This window comes from Phalacrocorax carbo, chromosome 1 (genome assembly GCF_963921805.1).
Source record: "Phalacrocorax carbo chromosome 1, bPhaCar2.1, whole genome shotgun sequence".
Taxonomy (NCBI): domain Eukaryota; kingdom Metazoa; phylum Chordata; class Aves; order Suliformes; family Phalacrocoracidae; genus Phalacrocorax; species Phalacrocorax carbo.
This window is the reverse complement of record NC_087513.1, coordinates 200,574,143-200,593,636: the sequence shown is the minus strand read 5'-3', so window position 1 is coordinate 200,593,636 and position 19,494 is coordinate 200,574,143. Positions and strand designations below refer to the sequence as shown.

General features: G+C 37.9%; 1 protein-coding gene across 2 annotated transcripts in view; it reads right to left on the bottom strand.

The window, feature by feature from the left end:
- CWF19L2 (CWF19 like cell cycle control factor 2) overlaps positions 1-19,494 on the bottom strand; it is a 93,558-nt gene that overhangs the window by 31,695 nt on the left and 42,369 nt on the right. For both annotated transcript variants that reach the window (XM_064441267.1, XM_064441268.1), the window contains one exon: positions 891-1,016. In XM_064441267.1, the coding sequence (XP_064297337.1) occupies positions 891-1,016 (126 nt within the window). The remainder of the gene's footprint in view (positions 1-890; positions 1,017-19,494) is intronic.

The following is a 19,494-nucleotide window of genomic DNA, read 5'->3' as shown; positions in this document are numbered from 1 at the left end:
GTCAAGTCACAGGCACTACTGAAAACTTGTATAAATGTGGTACCTCTGCTGGGAAATATTGCCATCTTAGAATGCACAAGAGAACAGTCCTTTAGGGCAAGACTAAATTAAATCCTGAAGGAGCCAGGGAATGGTCATTAACATGAAGCAGAGATGGCATTTTCCAAAATGGATACAGATAGATGAAAACCAATACCTCACACTCTTGTGCCTTTCACTCCTCCATAGCAGTGTTACAAACTGAGCTGCCCCACTAATCAGGAACATATGTGCTAGAAATATGAGGTATTGTCATCTCCTCTTATCCCAAGAGGATTGAAATACTCATTTATTTACTGTTGCAGGCAAATATCGTAAGAATAAAACACTGCTCCAGCCTCCAAGCTTCTCACTGTTCCCCAAAGCGCTTTGTTACAAAGATTAAGTCATACTTTTTATTATCAGCAGGGCAGTATTTTTGATCAGGAAAAAAGAAAAGGGAAATTAGCTCCTGAGACCTGAGTATCTCAGTAAAATCCTTCTTATTTTGGAAATATTCACCTTTGCTAATCTTCATTATTTATATAACTTTATGTAATATAAGCTACTTGGCTAAGAGACTGTGATCATTTGAAAAACTCACTTTTCCTTGAACGTGCATTTAAATAAGCCCTAAAGTGGTCCCTAGGGAAACGTAGTCTGAAAATAAACTTAATATATGCTTAATAAATATGTACTCTAACACTTAATTACAATCATCTTCTAAAAGGAAGTTAAAATCTTCTAAAAGGAACTTTTTAACTACCTATTGACATTCTGATAAGACACTCTCACTAATTATGACACCATAAAAGTAAAACTACAAAACCATTTCAGAATTACACTTTAATATTCACATTTGTAAAACTTACCATCTCTCGCTTTCTCCGTCCTCCTTTTGGCTCCTGTGGTTCAGTTGGTGCGGTCACAGGCCATGCCCGTCCACTGTGATCTGTTCTGACAAGGACCACTTGTTCATCTTCTTGACGGCTTGAAGCCTGTGTTAGGTTAAGATATATTTTAAAACAGATGATACAGACAAAATCAAAAGAAACACCTAATCCACACTATATAAATGTTTAAAAACCTAAAGATTAAATAATACATTCTTACATTTTGCGTGTTCATTATAATTCAAAGGAGACAGTATTATCTTGCACAGGGTACTCTTTTCCACATTAAAAAAAGAACAGAATATTAAAAATATATTCAGCTAGTTAAGTACAGAGTTAATAAATCCTTTCCAAAAAGAATCAAGTTTGTATTCTTGGTTCTTTCTCATAAAGCTTCATCCCCAGAATAAATACAATGCTTCTGAAGACTTAAATAGATAATACTGAATTAATATGCACCACCATCATCACGATGCATTCCTGAAAACCACCTGAAAAGCTACAGCACACTACCATTCTGGACTTTTTGTGAATTGGGGTGTTGGGGGTTTTTTCATGTTTGTTCAGTCTATTTTTTTCCTTTCAAAACTTGGGTAACAAACCAGCCAAAACATGAGCTACTGCTTTTCAACACATTCCATTAGATCAAACTTTTCTTTCCTACACTGTACCTACCACCAGTACAGATCACCTTTATCACAGTGTAACACTGAAAATGTTTTACCCTCCATTCTAGAATATGCAGAATAGGAGATAGAAACGGCTCAACAGAAGTATCTCTATAGTGAAGAAGAAAGAGATGAGTGGATGTACATTGATTATTTACGTCAAATTATATTATAGATGGAGGCAGAAATTATGACATTTGAATCATCTCTACGTGTATTGAAATATATGGAAACAAAAAAAAATGTTTGCCTGATATATGCCAAATAAGTCATTTGTCTTTGGATGGCAAACACATTCACTCTCAAATAAACTACACTTGCCCACCAAAAGAAATTTGGGAATCATGAGGAGGATATAGTCCAAACCGGACTAAACCAAGCTCTTGATGTGCTAGAGATGTGAGGGAAGAGGCCCACACAGGACATGGCAACGAGGGAAGCATTCACACACTTACCCTTGTGCCTCATGGTGGAACAGAACCACCAGTTCACTTGCTGAAAGAGCAACACAGTAAGGCGCTGTGTCGCAAGCCACACTCCAAATGCATTGAAGACACATAGTGACACAAACGCTTAACAAACTGACTAGCAGTGTTGCTCTACTGAATTTTCTACTCATACATTTAAAAAAAAACACCAGTCTAATCAGGGACATCGAAGTATGGAAGTCAGCAGCTGCTTTGGCTGCAGCAACCACAAGACACTAGAGCTTAAGGTTCTAAGGGAAGTGAGGAAAGCAAGTAACAGAACAAAGGAAAACCCTGGATTGTAGGAAAATGGACTTGAGTTTATTCAGGGATCTGCTTGGCAGGATCTCATGGGGGGTGGTCATGAATGCCAGAGGTGCCCATGAGATCTCATTGATCTTCAATGACAACCTCCACAGAGGATGAGAAGGATCCATTTGATCTTGGCTAAATGAGGAACTTCTAACAAAAACAAAAGGAAGCTTACAGAAGGTAGAACCTGAGACAAGTAACCCAGGAGGAACACATAAGCACTTTCCAGGCATGCAGGGATAGAATTAGGAGAACCACAGCTGAAGCTGAAACTAGCAAGAGATGCAAATAACAAAACGAAGGGGTTCCATGAACATACTGGATATCCTTCTACAAGCAAGGACAACATAGGTCCACTGCTGAAAGAGAAGAAAGACCTAGTGACAAAGAACATGACAGATGAAATAGATTAAGACACTCAATACCTTGCCAGTCTTTATCAGCAAGGTCTACCCTCAGGCTTCTCAGGCCCCAGTGCCTAGCAGCAGAGCTTCGAAGAGAGAAGTACTACTTGCAGGAAAGGATCAACTTAAAGACCACTTAACCAAACTGGAAATATGCTAGCTTATGGATCTAGATGGGATGCACATACTGATTAAGCTGGACAAGAGGTCACAGAATCACAGAATGGTAGGGGTTGAAAGGGACCTCTGGAGATCATCTTGTCCAACCCCTCTGCTTAAGCAGGGACACCCAGAGCAGGGGGCACAGGAACACATCCAGGTGGGTTTTAAATATATCGAGAAGGAGACTCCACAACCTCCCTGGGCAGCCTGTTCCACTGCTCTGGCACCCTCACAGGAAAGAAGTTTTTTCTCATGTTCAGGTAGGACTTCACATGTTTCAACTTGTGCCCATTGCCCCTTGTCCTGTCCTTGGGCACTATTGAAAAAAGTCCAGCCCCATCCTCTTGACACCTGCCCTTCAGATATTTATAAGCATTGATAAGATCCCCCCTCAGTCTTCTCTTTGCTGGGCTGAACAAATCCAGGTCTCAGCCTTTCCTCAGAAGAGAGATGCCCCAGTCCCCTGAGGGATAGGTCTGTCTGTATCACATCTGAAAAGTAGTGGTGATCAGTGGATGCCTCTGGAAAAAGATAAATGTACACAGTCACTTTCAAAAACACAAAGAAGAAACTCATGGGGAACAACAGGATGACCACCCTCACCTCAGTCCCCAGAAAAATTACAGAACAAGTCCTCATGGAAGCCCTTTCCAAGCACAACAGCACCAAGGCAATTGGGAACAGCCAACATGGATTTGCAAACAGCAAATCATGCCTGATAAATATGCCCTCTGTGGTGAGATGACTGGTTCAGTGCACAAGGAAAGTACCAGGGATGTTGTTTACTTTGATGTTTGCAAGGTTTTCAGTGCAATCTCATGGTATTTTTGTTGCCAAATTGGAGGGATATGTAGACTGCAAGATGGATGGGAAATTGTCTGGATTAGCAGTCTTAAAGAGTAGCAGTTATCAATGCTTCGAAGTCAAACTGGCCTCCTCATAGTTTAACGAGTACATTGTTACAGATGCCATTCCTCAGGGGTTGATGGAGGGATCAGCACAACTTAACTTCAGCGCCCTGGACAATGGAACACACTCTTGGCAAGTTCACCGAGACACCAGAGGTAGGATGGGGGTACAGTTGATAGACAGAGTAGGGTTGCCATTCAGAGGGAGCTGAACAGACTGAAAGAATAGGCTAACAGGAACCTCAAACAAACGCTAAGTCTTGCACCTGGGGACAAACTCATGCATTGGCAAAGGTTGAAGACAGACTAGGGGCAACTCTAGAAAAAAAGACATGGGATTCTTGGTTGACAGCAAGTCAAAAAATGAGTTTGTGAGCCAGCTACTCACATCCTGAGCTGTGTTTTTGATCTTGTAGATTATACAAAGTAATGAGAATTCTAGAGGCCAGAATGCTACCCTTTAATCATGCACGTGCAATTTATTACACCAATTTATTACCTGTAGAAGAACGTCAAAAAAAGCCATTTTCAAAAATCCCATAAACTAGTAGGATTACAGAGAGAAATGAGCAACTGAAACAAGCTTAAAGCGTTCATCCTCCTAAAACTGCTCTAGCTCTGGACAAAATACAGTAGAAAAACATTCTGAAATAACTCTTATTTTTTTAACAATCTAAGTATGTAGCCTTGAAACACGGTTGAGTGAAATAATCGGTTTTGTCAAATACTAAAAAAATATGCAGTTATCATTTCCCCCCACATAAAACTAAACAGAATTTAATTTCTTGTAAATGTATTTTCAGATTAACATCTTCTGTATTATCAGCTACAAGTTTTTCAGCAATTTTCTACTCTATAGTTTAATATTTAACATTGTTACACATACAAAATAGTCTTTAAGCAGACTTCCTGTGTTCCTAATACACAACATAATGCAGCTGCTTATTTACAATGGATGTAGAGCTTTTAATATCAGAAAGAAAGAAGTTCACAGAGTGGTCCTTACCATTAGACATAGATACATACATAGATGGAAGGTTAATATGAAAACTGCTAGTAATGTTGACTTTTCTTTATCAGAGCCCAAGAAGCATGCTGCCAATTGCCTGGCTTCAGTTCAATCTGTCAGCCAGTGACAGGTGAATGGATAGTAAAACCACTATCACTTGAACGAGCACAGAGCAGATCCCTCATTTTCCTTGTACAACAGGAATATTTTGCCAGATAGTTTAAAACCTTAATATACTGGGCATCTTCATAACTGTAAGACCAAAAGCAAACACTTGTCTCAAGCAGTTACCTACAAGTGAGGTCATCTTAGTCTGGACAAAAAAGCCTAATCCCTGAACTCCTGGTCTACCCTTCAGCACTTATGGGTACCTAAGTTTTTCTCAGTGGAGTTTTAGAGTCATATTGAGTTATGTTTCCGGTCATGCCCAAAACTGCTCCCATTTTGCCAGAGATGGATGGCTTAACATCTATTCCATATCCCAACCCAATAAGAATGCCTGGACTAAGCACCCTTATCCTTAAGTTTTATCCAGTGCTCCTTAACACTCTTGAGTTCATTAAAAAGGGCTGTGGCCACAGATTTAATTCAGAAAAAATATACCCTTTTGTAAAAATATTCTGGAGGAGTATCATTCACTCATTTAACTTCAATGCAGCTCATGAAGATTACAAATCCGTCTCCCATGACTTCTCTACCCACCAAGCAGAGAGAGGAGGAGGCAGCCTTGAATACCTGTTCAGCAGGTATTAAGCTAGACAGACTTTATCAGCACATATGAAAATGAAGCATTATCATATAGCTCAGTGATGAAAGCACTCCCATGGATTCCAGTCCTTCAGACAAAATACCAAGGAGTAGAATGAATATATCCATTTCTCAAATGACTGCTTAAATACTTCATTACACCTCAGCTATAGCAAACTCCAGCTTACACTTTTGTTGCCAGCTGCCTACAGGTAAAGCAGGGGAGTGCTAAGTGCTGTTCCATACCACTCCCTTTATGCACCCAACCCTCAGTCTTCCCATACCTTCATCTGCTCCCACCAACTACCTTCTCGTTCAGAATGGAAGTTCCTGCTTTTTCAGCTGACTAACGTCCACTCAGATGACAGATGTCTTGTCAAGAGCCAGGTCAGCTGAGCTCCCTCCAAAACAGGGACAATAGCACATTCCCACTTCATAGCAGTGTTCTCAGACTTAAATAAAGACGGAGATATATACATACATGCATACATAAGAATTTTAAAAGGCAGAAATTCTTCATGAGAAAAATAAGTATTTAACTTTCTGAAAATACTAAGAATAAAAAAAAAAGCCTGAGAGCTACTTGATTATACTATAAAGATGTTTAGGTAAATTGGTTGATTAAATTAGAGCAAATAAGGGGGATATTACTAAATCTGGTGATCTTAGAACAGCCTTTGTCAAATTTTATAAACAACTTTATTAATCTCAATTTGAAACTATTTTCCACCAAACAACTGACGTCTGCTTTACATCTGCCATCCTTGCCTAATGAAAGCTTGTTCCAGAAACCTCAATAAAGCCTGAAAATTCTGTAGATACTGAAGTATGCTATCTTCAACAGCTTAATTATATTTTTCCAAGAATGAATGTAGAAGTTATGGACCAAAAAGCTGTCTAGGTAAGCCAAACTTCTCTCTTCCTTATCAGCAAAGGCAAATCTCATTTTGCAAAGCAAACCAAGATGTCCAACACTGGTCTGGCTCCAATAACAATAATGATATTTTCAGAGGATATTCATACAATGATCATTATTTCCAGCATCAGCCAGATACCTGCCTCAGCTGTTACTTTTTCCCAATATAAGGTGTTTTATCTCTATTGGGAGGGAGAGAAGAGGTGATTCATTGCCACAGGAGAAAAAGGCCATGTGCCTCCACCCACACTTGCCATTTGCTAAAGGTCAAACTTGGCTAGAGAGAGAGACAATCAGAAGGGGGGAAACTGTGTTTTCATGTCATCACTCTGCTGCTCAGACAGGTGTGAGACCTAGTTATCACTGCAGCATTAAAAGCACTATTAATTTGAAAACATAACAACAACAACAAAAAAACCACCCAATCAGCATTAGATGAGCAAAGACAAAGGACAACATGGTGGAGTAAGAATACAACATGAGGGAAAAGCAGCAGGATGTACACCACACTTTTAAATACAATATAAATGCAAATGGAGTATTCTGGATATAATAACAAAGAGGTAACCAATGCAAGTTGCTAGGGCACTGGTCATTTCTTCTGTGTGTTAATAAAAAAAACAAAACCAAAAAAACCCACAACCCCACGCCCACAACAACAACAGGTAGACATTTGTGAATATTGTAATGCTTAAACAACCTATGACTTTATGACTTGCAAGGCTCAGTACTGTGACAGACAGTAGAAACCATTTTAACAGTTTAAGTGAAGGAGCTGGGGAAGACAAAAAAATCAAAGAAAAAGCAAAGTTTTAAACACCAGAACGGGGGAGGGAACATTTCCTAAGAAGCACATCACTTGACAAAAAGGAACTCACCCATCTGCAACTTTTTGTTGAAATAAGCACTAAGTTTTGTTTGAAATGGTGGAAAAGACAAATATACTCACAGGCTAAATATTCTAGACAGAACACAAGATAATCACGTAGAGGAAAATCATAAAAAGAACAGTACAAAAAGGTAGAAAGGAAACAGGAAATAACTTTAAAAATTTATATACAGCAGATTGGTATAGTGAAGATGAAGTTAACACCAACAGAACATATCATAGGAAACATGCCAAATGCCCTAGATCTTTAAAGACTTGGATAACTTTACATGTTTGGAAGCTGAAGACATAATTGAAGATGTCGCAGTGAAAACTCAAAAATCCAGAGCATTGCTAATTAGTCTGAAATGGAACAGACCTTTGTAGAGGAAAAAAACCATCTTGTCCCAAACCTACCACGCCCACATGGCCAAGCAGGGATACAGCAGCTCTCCCATGAGGACTAGCTGAATTAACGTACAGAAGGGGCAGCAAGTAAAAGGAGTTGAATGAGTGAAAGGATGTACATGACTGGAGATTTCACATAAACAGGACCCTTCAGAAATGGTTACTTGCTAGATTAGTCACTGAAAACTATGAAGAGGCCTGCTGCCCCCATGGAGTCTCCAAAAAGATGCAGACTTCAGGCAAATCAGGTCCCTCCTTCCCCACACCTTTGTGTTGCTGAGACAAGAAACGGGATGGAAGTTTTCCACAAGGAATGGCTGCATCTTTTCCATTCCCAGTCTCTCAATTTTCACCTCATTGTATACGTGACTTTTCAAAAAGACAAATTACGGAAAAGAATAGACATTACAACAGCAACGCTGCTTTGCTTAGCAACTGCACAGAAGTGTAAACATCGGATTCTTATGTCGACTTACAAGCATCTATTTTTCTATTACATCCGTTTGAAGATTTAAGTGTCTTCACTAAAGTTTCTAAAACACAGACATTTCAAAAAGGATGCCATTGTTGAGCAGCCTATTATTTTCCCAAAATGAATAGCATTCACGAGGTCTTCTACATGCCAGAAAAATAAACTTTACGTGCCTTTGAAGACAGGCTCCAAAATGTTAGATCCTAACAACAGTTGCAGTTTCTTTTTTCTTCTCATTTCTGCATGCCAACACACTAACAAGGCAGTAGAAGAATATCTTCAGAAGAGTATCTTCTGGATCTGAACCATGGAATGAGTTGGCATGGGGGTGGAAACTTAGTAAAATAGAGCTGCCTCTGTGCCCACTAAAATGTTTCTCCTTTCTCTTAATGCATCTGATAATCAAATTCTTCTCAAAGTTTCCTTCAACAGGAGGGTCAACTTTCAACATGTCAAATATTGCACTTCATGTAGGCTGGTACCAAACTTTAAATGTCTGGTTGAAGATCAAACAAAAATACAATACAGTAAGCAAAAACTAAACTTTTTTTTAAAAAAAAAAAAAAAAAAAGCCTTTTATAGACTGAGAGAAGAAAAATTACCAAATCTGCCCATAAACGATTATTAGCTTCTGACTATTATTTTGGACATGCTTCTGGAATGTTTTTAAATAAAAGTATCATGTTTCATACAGATATCAATAGTGATCATCCACATAGACAGGCACACGTTTCCTTCCCACCTTTTTACTGTTTAAAGGTGCTCTAGTTCTGCCTCAGAAATCACTTTCTCAGCTTCCCAGTTAATGTTGTCCTGTGAGGTCCTTCAAAGTTGTCTAATTATTCTAGCAATAAGCAATTCACTATTGAACTTTGCACTAGAATATTTCATTAATTTAGCATGATATAAAACTCAGTAGCTGCTGTTACGCTTCTGCTTTAGAAGTAGTCCTTTCTAGATATGATCTTTTCTCCAGGTGAATGCTCTGACCTTGCAGATATAAAATGGTTCACAAACCAAGTAAACATGTTTCATGAAAAAAAAAAAAAGCATTATACTGAAACATATACTCAAGATGTATACCAGGATAAGCTATTGTGGGAATGCTTCCATTTTTCCACATGCAAGGGTCTAAGGCCATCTGAAGTCTATTTCGTGCATTACACTTCAAGAAAAATACAAACCTAACAGGAGAGAAAATGGAAAAAAGCAAGAATGACTCGAGGGCAACAAAAAGTTCGTTTTGAAAAAAAAGAAGAGTTGGAAGAGAAGGAAGACAAAATTAGGGAACTCATGCTGGTAGGCTGCAAAAACTCAAAAGGCTTTGGCAGAGTATGTGATGAATAAGAGGAAAACTAAAAGGTTTAAGTTGCAGAAGAAATGCAAGTTAGGTATTAGAAAGGTTCTTCTAACATCAAGGACTATAGAACAGAACAGTTGCTTAAGAATAAGAAGGAATCATCATCTTTTGTTTTGTTTTTAAAAAAAAAAAAAAACAAAACCCACACAAACCAACCAAAACAAGATGGGCTAGAAAACTACCAAGAACCATAGATTCATAGTGTGCAATGAAACTAGAGAGGAAGACAGTAGGGCATAATTAAGTTCTAATACGAGACTTCAGCAGGGTCCAATTTACACAGCATGAAGTGATGCATCTAGATATAATACATACTGAATTCTTTGAGTCAAAACCCTACAGCTGGCAGTCTTTGGGGTTTTTGTGAGGGTTTGTTTTTTGGTTTGAGTTTTTTTTTCTTCCCCTAATTTTGAAGAATCCAGAGTCGTGACACAAGGCACATGAGACTGACTATAATGTATTTAGATCTAATATCCCAAAGAAAAGGAAAAGGCTAAAATTATAGTAATATTTAGCTTTAGAAGACAAAGTACAAAAAAGAAGTGGTCATCAAAGAGAAATTAAAAGGAGCTGATAAAAGGATAAAATAATTATGGTCAGCATGAAGACTAACGTGAAGTCATGTTAGAGACTAAAAGTAAATACATACTATGAACCAAGATGAATCCAATGGATCAAATATGCAGGCATGATTATTCAGAAGATTAAAGATGTTATTAGAGGTAAAGAAATCTTTCAGAAGTCAAAATCCTGTCTAAATAGAACTCAATAACACAGCATAAATATAGAAAGTTATTTGTATTAACATAAAAAGGCAAGGTAAACGTTGATTTTGAGGAGGATCTTACTAACAATAAATACTAAAGCTATTTCTAAACACATCAGAAGCAGAAAGCTTTCTGGCAGAAAAAGTCAGAAGATGACATTTAAATAAGAAGTTAATTATTTGCATTTTAACTATAAGACTTTCCTATTCCACAACTGTTTGGTTTTTTTTTAAACAGGATAAACTTTAGGAATCACCCTTAAATTGAAATGTCAGTAAAAGGAGTTTTCAAGCAAGCTGCCCTGAAGAGATGATTTTCACTAGAGGTCTCAGAAAGAATCCCAATACATAATGTCCACATACTTCAGCATGCACCACATCACTTAAATAGGCCTCAGTACCAAAACAATAGAGGGTGGCAAATAAAACATGAACCTTTAAAATGTGCCAAAGGCTGATTCGAGGAATTATGCAGCAATGCAGCTAACATTTGTAATGGATAAACTCACACAAGTATAATACAGAAAAGAATTCCCCTGCACTCGAACAAATGTGGCACACTGGGAAACAGTCTTTGCAGGGAAAAGCCATGGCTCAGAGAAGTATTATACTTTTCTGAAGGATTTATAGGAGTGTAAATACCAATCTAACTGAAAGACTGTACTTAAAACTCTCATTTTATCTGTTGATGTTTTCTTTACACATTCATAGGCTTGCATTCTTACAACTATAGGCCATGGTATATAGTAACACCTATGTGCCATTCAGTATAGCACATTAATGGAGTATCTGCTTTCTGTCCTACTAACAAACTATGAAATCGTCCAGAAGACCTCACAAATATTCCCAGGGACTGTTACCATCTTTCATAAAAGAGGCAATAATTATCTTTTTGTGCTTTAGGTAGAGATTCACTTGAGTCTGGATTTTTGCTTCTGTTTTACCTTGCTTTTAATATCTGGAGAGTGTATTATTTCTTCATGCAGTGGCATGGCATTACATAGTTTACTTTAAACCTCTCAAGTTTCTGAATTAATGACTTATTAAATAAATATAATTAAATATTAAACATATTAAGATGTATTATAAGCAGAGATGTTGGTGATAGGAATATAATTCTTAATAATTATAATCAGATAAATATTATCTCTACATAATTATAAGTACAATATAGGTTTAAAATATATATATTAAAGTACTTAAATATGATATATATTATTAAATGTTAGAAATTAAACCGGAGAAGAGCCTCAGTCACCATCCCTGAATCTTGTGATGACTGCTGCACCAACAGTATGATTTACAGTGTGAAACAAAGATAGTGTGTATTTACAGTTTGAGAGGAGAATTGTTTGTTGCCATTAATTAAGGAACATGAATCCTTACTTCAGGCCAATTAAATATGCAAAGTACACAGTTGTTCTCACCAAACATACAAACCACTATACAGCGATTAACACCCAACTGAACAAAGCAAAGCAGACAAGTCTGGTTTTGAAAGATAAATGTTTTAAATTAAATACATAAATAAATAAAATGCAGTTCTAAAAAAGATTTCTGAACTCCCCAGAAATTATGTCTGTTCTGTAACCCAGCAGGAGGAAATGGAAAAGCTCAGCCACCAGGCACACAGCTTAATTTTAGGAAAAGACACTGGCATAGTTGAACAAAAGGAGTAAGCAGGCCAAGCATCTGAGATAGGATCTACTCAATTGGAAGTTATTTTCAATGTTAATAGCTAAAGAGAATAAAATATATTTTCACAGTCAGTATATTGTGAGATAGTAAGCAACTAGTGCTAGGAAAAACACAAAATTACAGAAAGCTGCATGCTGCATGAGTTGAGAGCTGTCTGCAAATGCTTACCAAAAGCTACACTAAAGTGGTACAATCAAAATACAGTGAAGCAATAACAAAGCTCAGCAAGTCTTCAGCAAGGAACAAACCTCTACAACCAAATGCTATGGAGGAATTAGATGCTGAACTACACATACAACCCATTTCCTATCTCTTAAGAGTCTATGGCCAACAGAAACGCTTTGAATATTGCCTTATTCCTCTATTAGAAAAGTCTGTCCTTACATCATAATATCAAATAAGTGTCTAGAAGACATCTAGCCCTTCTCAGAGTGCTGGTCATTGCTATTTCTTCCATCCACTGTCTCCTGTTCTTTTCATTTACTCTTTCTTCTCTCATTTCAGTTACCCTTTGTTCAGTTCCCAGGTTGCGTTTACACAGGATCACCAAGGTTCTTGGAAGGATGAGTCAATCCCATTTAGAAGGAGCAGTCTGCCTCCTAAAGTGCTGGCTACTTGTAAGAGCACGTCTCATCAGTGAGGAGTTCAGTGTAGTCACTATCTGGAGTCCCCACATAACATAAGTTTCAAAGCATCTAAGCTACCCTTCAGGGTCTGCCATTTGCTGTGAATAATGGAACTGTCCACTTCAAAGTAATGCCTATAAAATCAGTAGGTAGACCATTCTCCATAGCAAGACCAAGGCTTGGATCTCACAGCAAGATGAAACTTAAATGGTCACGGGTCTGTAACAGCAGTCCACTTGTCCTGGTTTCAGCTGGGACAGAGTTAAATTTATTTGTAGTAGCTAGTATGGGACTATGTTTTGGAGTTTTGCTGGAAACAGTGGCGATAATGTGGAGAGGTTTTAGCTGTTGCTAAGTAGCGCTTACACTGGTCAAGGACTTTTTCAGCCTTCTGTGCTCTGCCCCATTCATGAGAAGCTGGAAGGGGGCACAGCCAGGACAGCTGACCCAAACTGACCAACAGGATATTCCATACCATATGACGTCATGCTCAGTATATAAAGCTGGGGGAAGAAGGAGGAAGGAAGGACATTTGGAGAGATGGCATTTGTCTTCCCAAGTAAACATTAGGCATGATGGAGCCCTGCTTTCCTGGAGATGGCTGAACTCCTGCCTGCCCATGGGAAGGAGTGAATGAATTCCTTGTTTTGCTTTGCTTCCGCGCGCAGCTTTTGCTTTACCTATTAAACTGCCTTTATCTCAAACCATGAGTTGCCTCACTTTTCCTCTTCCGATTCTCTCCCCCGTCCCACCAGGGGGGAGTGAGCGAGCAGCTGCGTGGTGCTTGGCTGCTGACTGGGACTAAACCACGACACCACTGTAGAAAATTTGTCTTTGATTTGGGTTTCTTATAGTGGAAAAAAATAAGATTAAGGGAAATAGCAGCATGAGGAAGGGATGCAAGAACAAACTTCAACCTAGGTTAAAAGTTTAGCATTTCAAGAAAGCCTGAGTAAACATAGTAATAAGCATCACTATTACAACTTCAAAAGGGATTAAGCTAATATAGAAATGGGATTAAAAAAAGATTTTACAAGATCAAAGAGTTGGTCTGCCATAATCAGGACCTTGCACATAACAGTGAGGAGAAGCATTAAAAAAAAGTATAATGCAGGCTGTAACACAGAAATGAATTAGCCTACACAAGAGTATCTTCTTCAGGTAGTGGTAGGTTTATGTATAAAGCATGAGACAAAAAAAAACAACACCAAAACACAACCACCAAACCAAGACACACAAAAAACCCATAGCTCCTATTTACAAGTCAAAACAGTCATTATTCTAAAAGGATTAGCTACTTGGATAAGCACTAATTGTTTGGTCTCTATCCTTTCCTTCCGCCAGTCAGTGAGACAGGTTAATAACATGTTATGTAAAAACATAATTTCATCTTATTGATATAAAATCAGTTGCCCTTTAAATTCAACAATTCTTTCTTCTTATATTATGAAAAGAGTTATTTTAACTAAACTGTTTATTACTCAGAATAACTAACCTGACCTTCTTATTCATCTCCTCTTTACACTGAATGCCTCCAATTATCCCAGTATTCAAAAATCTTTCTATTCACTCTCAGTACTTATTTCCTTAGAGCATCTCCAAGATAGGGCAATCAAAATAATATCTCGTGAGTAGAATTGACACGCACACAAACCTCAAATTAAATTCAGTAAGTTATACTGCCAGCCTGTGGAAGTAAGATTGGAACTAGTAATGTATAATTTACAGCAGCTTGTAATGTGTCCAGTCATGTGTCTAGTAATGAGGAAAACTAAACTGATTAAGTCCAACTTAATAATACTGAACGTCAGCAAGCCACATCACCTTGCAAATACAACTTTTAAAAAAGGTCTGAAGATGCAGTTTGATGTTTTAAATTGTTCACTACACTTTGAAATGGTTAGTCAGTTAACCATAGAATCAGTGAGCCACCATAGGTATGGGATATAAGGACATTTTAAAAAAACAATGATTTGAAGGCTTGCTTCTACAGCAAGAACATCTGATACAAAACATATATACTCAGACCATAAAAAAGAAAGGTATTACAGCATGTCTGCTCTTAATATGAAACAAGAATTTATGGACTTAAAGAGTAATGTAATATAAGAACAAGAAGGTGATAAGCAGAAATTTGGCATATCTAAATAAAACTAGCATTTACTGAAGTAAATATAAAAATTCAGTAACAAGTAAATATAAGAGTCCAGTAAAAATACTGCAAGAAGTTTCAGAAATGTTCAGGTCTCAATATCCACTATTTAGAAAAGAAATTAACCCTAGCTCTGGTATATGAGGTATTTTAAGAGAATGCAGTACCAGGAAAGCTAATTTTACAAACTGAAAGCAACAAATTAACCCAACCAGAAATAGTAATTCAGGCATATGAGGGAGCTTAATAATGTATTTTTATTAGAAAGAAAAGTAGTCCTATCTGCAAATTTATTATCAAGGATGTATATGCATAAAAGGGTCTCCCAAAAAAAAAAGGTAGAGGAAGAGTGTGGACGATTAGATGTTGCAGAACAGATTCAACTCTGCGTCCTTTGAAGCTTCTACTCACGTATATCCATACCCTCAAGCCGTTACACTGCTGTTACTTTGGGAGACATCAGGATAAAGCCAAAGACTTGAAAAAGCAATGAGCCTGTAACATCATCTTACCTAGGAGCAATTCCTCTGGGCTCACAGGCAGAACAGAACGGGAAAGCTAATGTTGACACTGGTAGTGGTGCATCCACTCCAGACACTGGTAGAGCGCCCTACTCTCCATGGCCGTTAGTGCAGTGCCCACGAAAAACCTCTGCAAAAATCCTAAGTGCACAAATATACAAATATGCTAGCTGAAAGTATCTTGTTATCAAGATGTGCTGGCCAAAAGCCAAATGTCTTAATTCCTCTTCGAAGGATGGCTGCATAGTTTAATAGCTCCTCTTAAACAGCTTATTTCTACACAATGCTTCTGCTTTACGTTGGTAGCAATGGCTAATGAGACCTAACCTGCGATTACACTGAAGACCAGGTAGTCCCAACAGTCATTAGCTGATCAAATTCTCCTTTCAAAAACCTCATTTTGAACACAGTAATTGTGCTTCATTTCTTAAGCATACAAAGTACATTATTAATTCATGGTTCGCACTTTTGTAATTGGTTTTATATGTAAATTATTTTAAATCCAAAAAGCTGTAATACCATGTGTTTACTGAGGCTGTGTGAGGACCAAAAGAAGCATCCACAACGTTCTACCTTTCCATTTCAAATTGGAAGTATCTACTGCAACAAAAAGGCTTTCCAGAATGTTTTTGCTTATGTTTTTTCTTGCTGTAGGGGTGTCAAATTTGTTAAGAAGAACAGAATTCACCCTGAGCAAACAGAGTGATAGGGTATCACAGAATCATAGAGCACCAGGTTGGAATGGACCTCAAGGATCATCTGATCCAACCTTTCTTAGCGAAAGCACAGTCTAATCAAGATGGCCCAGCACCCTGTTCAGCAATTCTTAAAAGTGTCTGGTGTTGGGGAATCCACCACCTCCCTGGGGAGATAATTCCAATGGCTGATTGTCCTCATTGTGAAAAACACAGCAGGAAAAATATTCAGAAATTCTACTTGGTGTTAGAAGGAAAAAAGAGCAAGAAAAACTGGCACCATCTACTACAAGTGCTGCATGGCACTTGGAAAGGACTTCTGCTTCCACTGTCAAAGTATACTCCAGAGCTTTTGTATTACTAGTTTGAACTCCTTTAAAGAAGTTTTATCCACTCTGCCCTTCTATACCTGTTACAAGTACTGAAACCAGTAAGATATTTTATATCATTTAGTTGCTGACACAATTTCTTCAGTACTCTTTAATTTCAAAAACCAATTTCCTATAAATTACATTCAGGAAGTTAAAACAGTTTATCTAATAGGTTTTTGCCTTATAAATAATTATGTAATCCTCTCTTACTGACATCAACAAGAGTTTTCAGGAAATAGACTCACCAGAAACTGCATATACCTGTTATTTTTAAAAAGTAGGCACTAATGATATTAAAGCTGTTCTGGAAAAGTATGCCCACTTTATTATCCCGTTTCAGTTACAGCTAGTCACCTCTTTGTATGGAAAACACAAGCTTTTGCTGAAGAAAGAATGGCACAGCCATCCTGCAGACAAGATTCAAGTGTGATGGAACAGCATGAACTAGAAATCATGATGAGCTGAAAACATCTGAGAATAAAGAGGCCAAGAGCCATCGGTTGCTGTACCTCCCCACCATCTGAAGGTCCAAAGGAAATCACAGATTTTTACTGTGCACTTGGTGAGGATCATTAATCCCCAGCATTCTGGTTTTTATACAAGTTTCTCTGCTATATTTTTCTGAGAAGCAGTATTAAATAATTTTAACATATACCTTTATATATTGTTGCCTAAGAGCATTACTACAACTGTATTTTAAGTTCTGCATTGGGTATGTCAATCAAAGGCCACTCAATCATGCGCTATTAAAACATATTACAGGTAAATTTTAACAACCAAGTATTTTTATGGCAGAAAATATCTGTGTTTATAGTCTCAATTCCCAAATCTAAAATTAAACATGCTGGCACCTGCAATTTTGAATTTTAATTTTCAGGACTATTTGGGGATTTTTTTTGTTAGGTATTGGTTTGGGTTTTTTTTAAAGATAACAAAAAAACATATCAGAAGCACTGCTTTTTTTATTTCTTTCTTTCACTTCCTATTCCAAAGTATTAATCACTAAGCTTTACATGTATACACACATATACACAAACACACCACTTGTTATATTTTTTATTACATTTTTAATGATAGAAGTTGGAAGGGACCTCTGGAGATCATCTTGTCCAACCCCCCTGCTTGAGCAGGGACACCCAGAGCAGGGGGCAAAGGAACGCGTCCAGGCAGGTTTTGAATGTCTCCAGGGAAGGAGACTCCACAGCCTCCCTGGGCAGCCTGTGCCACTGCTCTGGCACCCTCACAGGAAAGGAGTTTTTTCTCAGGTTTAGCTGAAACTTCCTGTGTTCCAGCTTGTGCCCATTGCCCCTTGTCCTGTCATTGGGCACCACTGAAAAGAGTCCAGCCCCATCCTCTTGACACCCTCCCTTTAGATATTTATAGGTATTGATGAAATCTCCCCTAGGTCTTCTCTTCTCCAGGCTGAACAAACCCAGGTCTCTTCAGCCTTTCCTCAGAGGGGAGATGCTCCAGTCCCCTGATCATCTCGGTAGCTCTCCACTGGACTTGCTCAAGCAGGTCCCTGTCCTTCTTAAACTGGGTGGCCCAAAACTGGACACAGTACTCCAAATGTGGTCTCACTAGGGCAGAGTAGAGGGGGAGGAGAACCTCTCTCAATTTGCTGGCCACACTCCTTTTAATGCATCCCAGGATACCGTTGGCCTTCTTGGCCGCCTGGGCACATTGCTGGCTCATGGTCAACCTGCTGTCCACTTCCAGATAACTGTCTCTTTTTCCAAGGAATCACTGTCATTTTTAAGCTATTTTTGAAAAGGCCAATCTTGAAAATACATGAAAATAAAGAAACATTCTCATGTTTCCCTATTATCATTATCAGAACCAACTGAGTTGAGTTTGGTACCGATATTATTTCAGGTTTGTTCCTCAACTGATTCCTCTCAGCTACTCCTAATGTCATATGGTTTAAATTGTCTTGGGATAACAACTGTGCTGCAAGTAATTTCTCTGGATAAAAAGGCAGCATGTTCCATCCCATCTCTCTTAATGCAGAACTACAAGTAATGGTATGCAATGATTTGTATTTTATCATAAATGGGTTTTGAGGTACAAGCCAAGCTGTTGTATTCAGTTTCCTTTCTGATAAATGGTGTTAATTCTTCCAAAAGAAGAAAAAAAAAATTTCATTTATACTGAGCTAGGTTCCCCAGAATTCTCTCTCAGTCTGGACTCTAATGGATCCCGGGGATCCAGACTAAACATCAGACCTTCAATACATCAAAACTTGTGTTCAGATGAGGTTTCTAAGAGGAGGTGTTAGAAACCTAGTCATCCTTACAATTTATACTTGGGAAGAATAATTAAATTTTAAAAAGCAGAAACATTTGAAGTACATGAAGCTCTTGATATTATGAAGGTTTTCACTAAAAGATGAGACCTACTTACGCCGTAAAACTAGCTAAATTAACTTTTACTTGCACTATAAACCTTCTCCATGTGAGATGCACAAGCAATGGACATAAGAGTGTAACTCTTACAGAGGCAACAGGTATCCTTTAAAAAGTTTTCTCCTTTAAAGCAGCATCATGTCAGTTAGATGCCTATTGTAACGTGAAATACAGTGCCTGCCAGAACTGAAGACTATTGGTCAACAGATATCTTTCATGCCCAAGAGGTTATGTAGTGCTTCTGTGAAGCCTTCAGTAGAAAAACTTGAGTAGATTTCTTGAGTTTTTGCTCTGTCTTGAGGAATGTACATATATATCTTGTGGAATACACGTGCGTGGAATTTCGTGTGTGTGTATGTGTGTATAAATATATATATATATGTACTTCAACAACTGTTTTATTCCTTATGCTTTAAGTATATTTCTTAAATGAATCATGCTAGACTGAAGGCTGATGGACTTTCATAGAAAACTGAGTTACTCAAATGAAGATTTGCTATGCTGACATCATTTGTGTTTTCCATAATTTCTCAAATGCATGACAGAAAAGCCTGTATTTTTCAAAACTTCACTATCCTTTTAAATACTCTATGATAGTATACCCTCTACCATGTTATTTTGCTTAAAAGCACCACATTCTACTTTTCA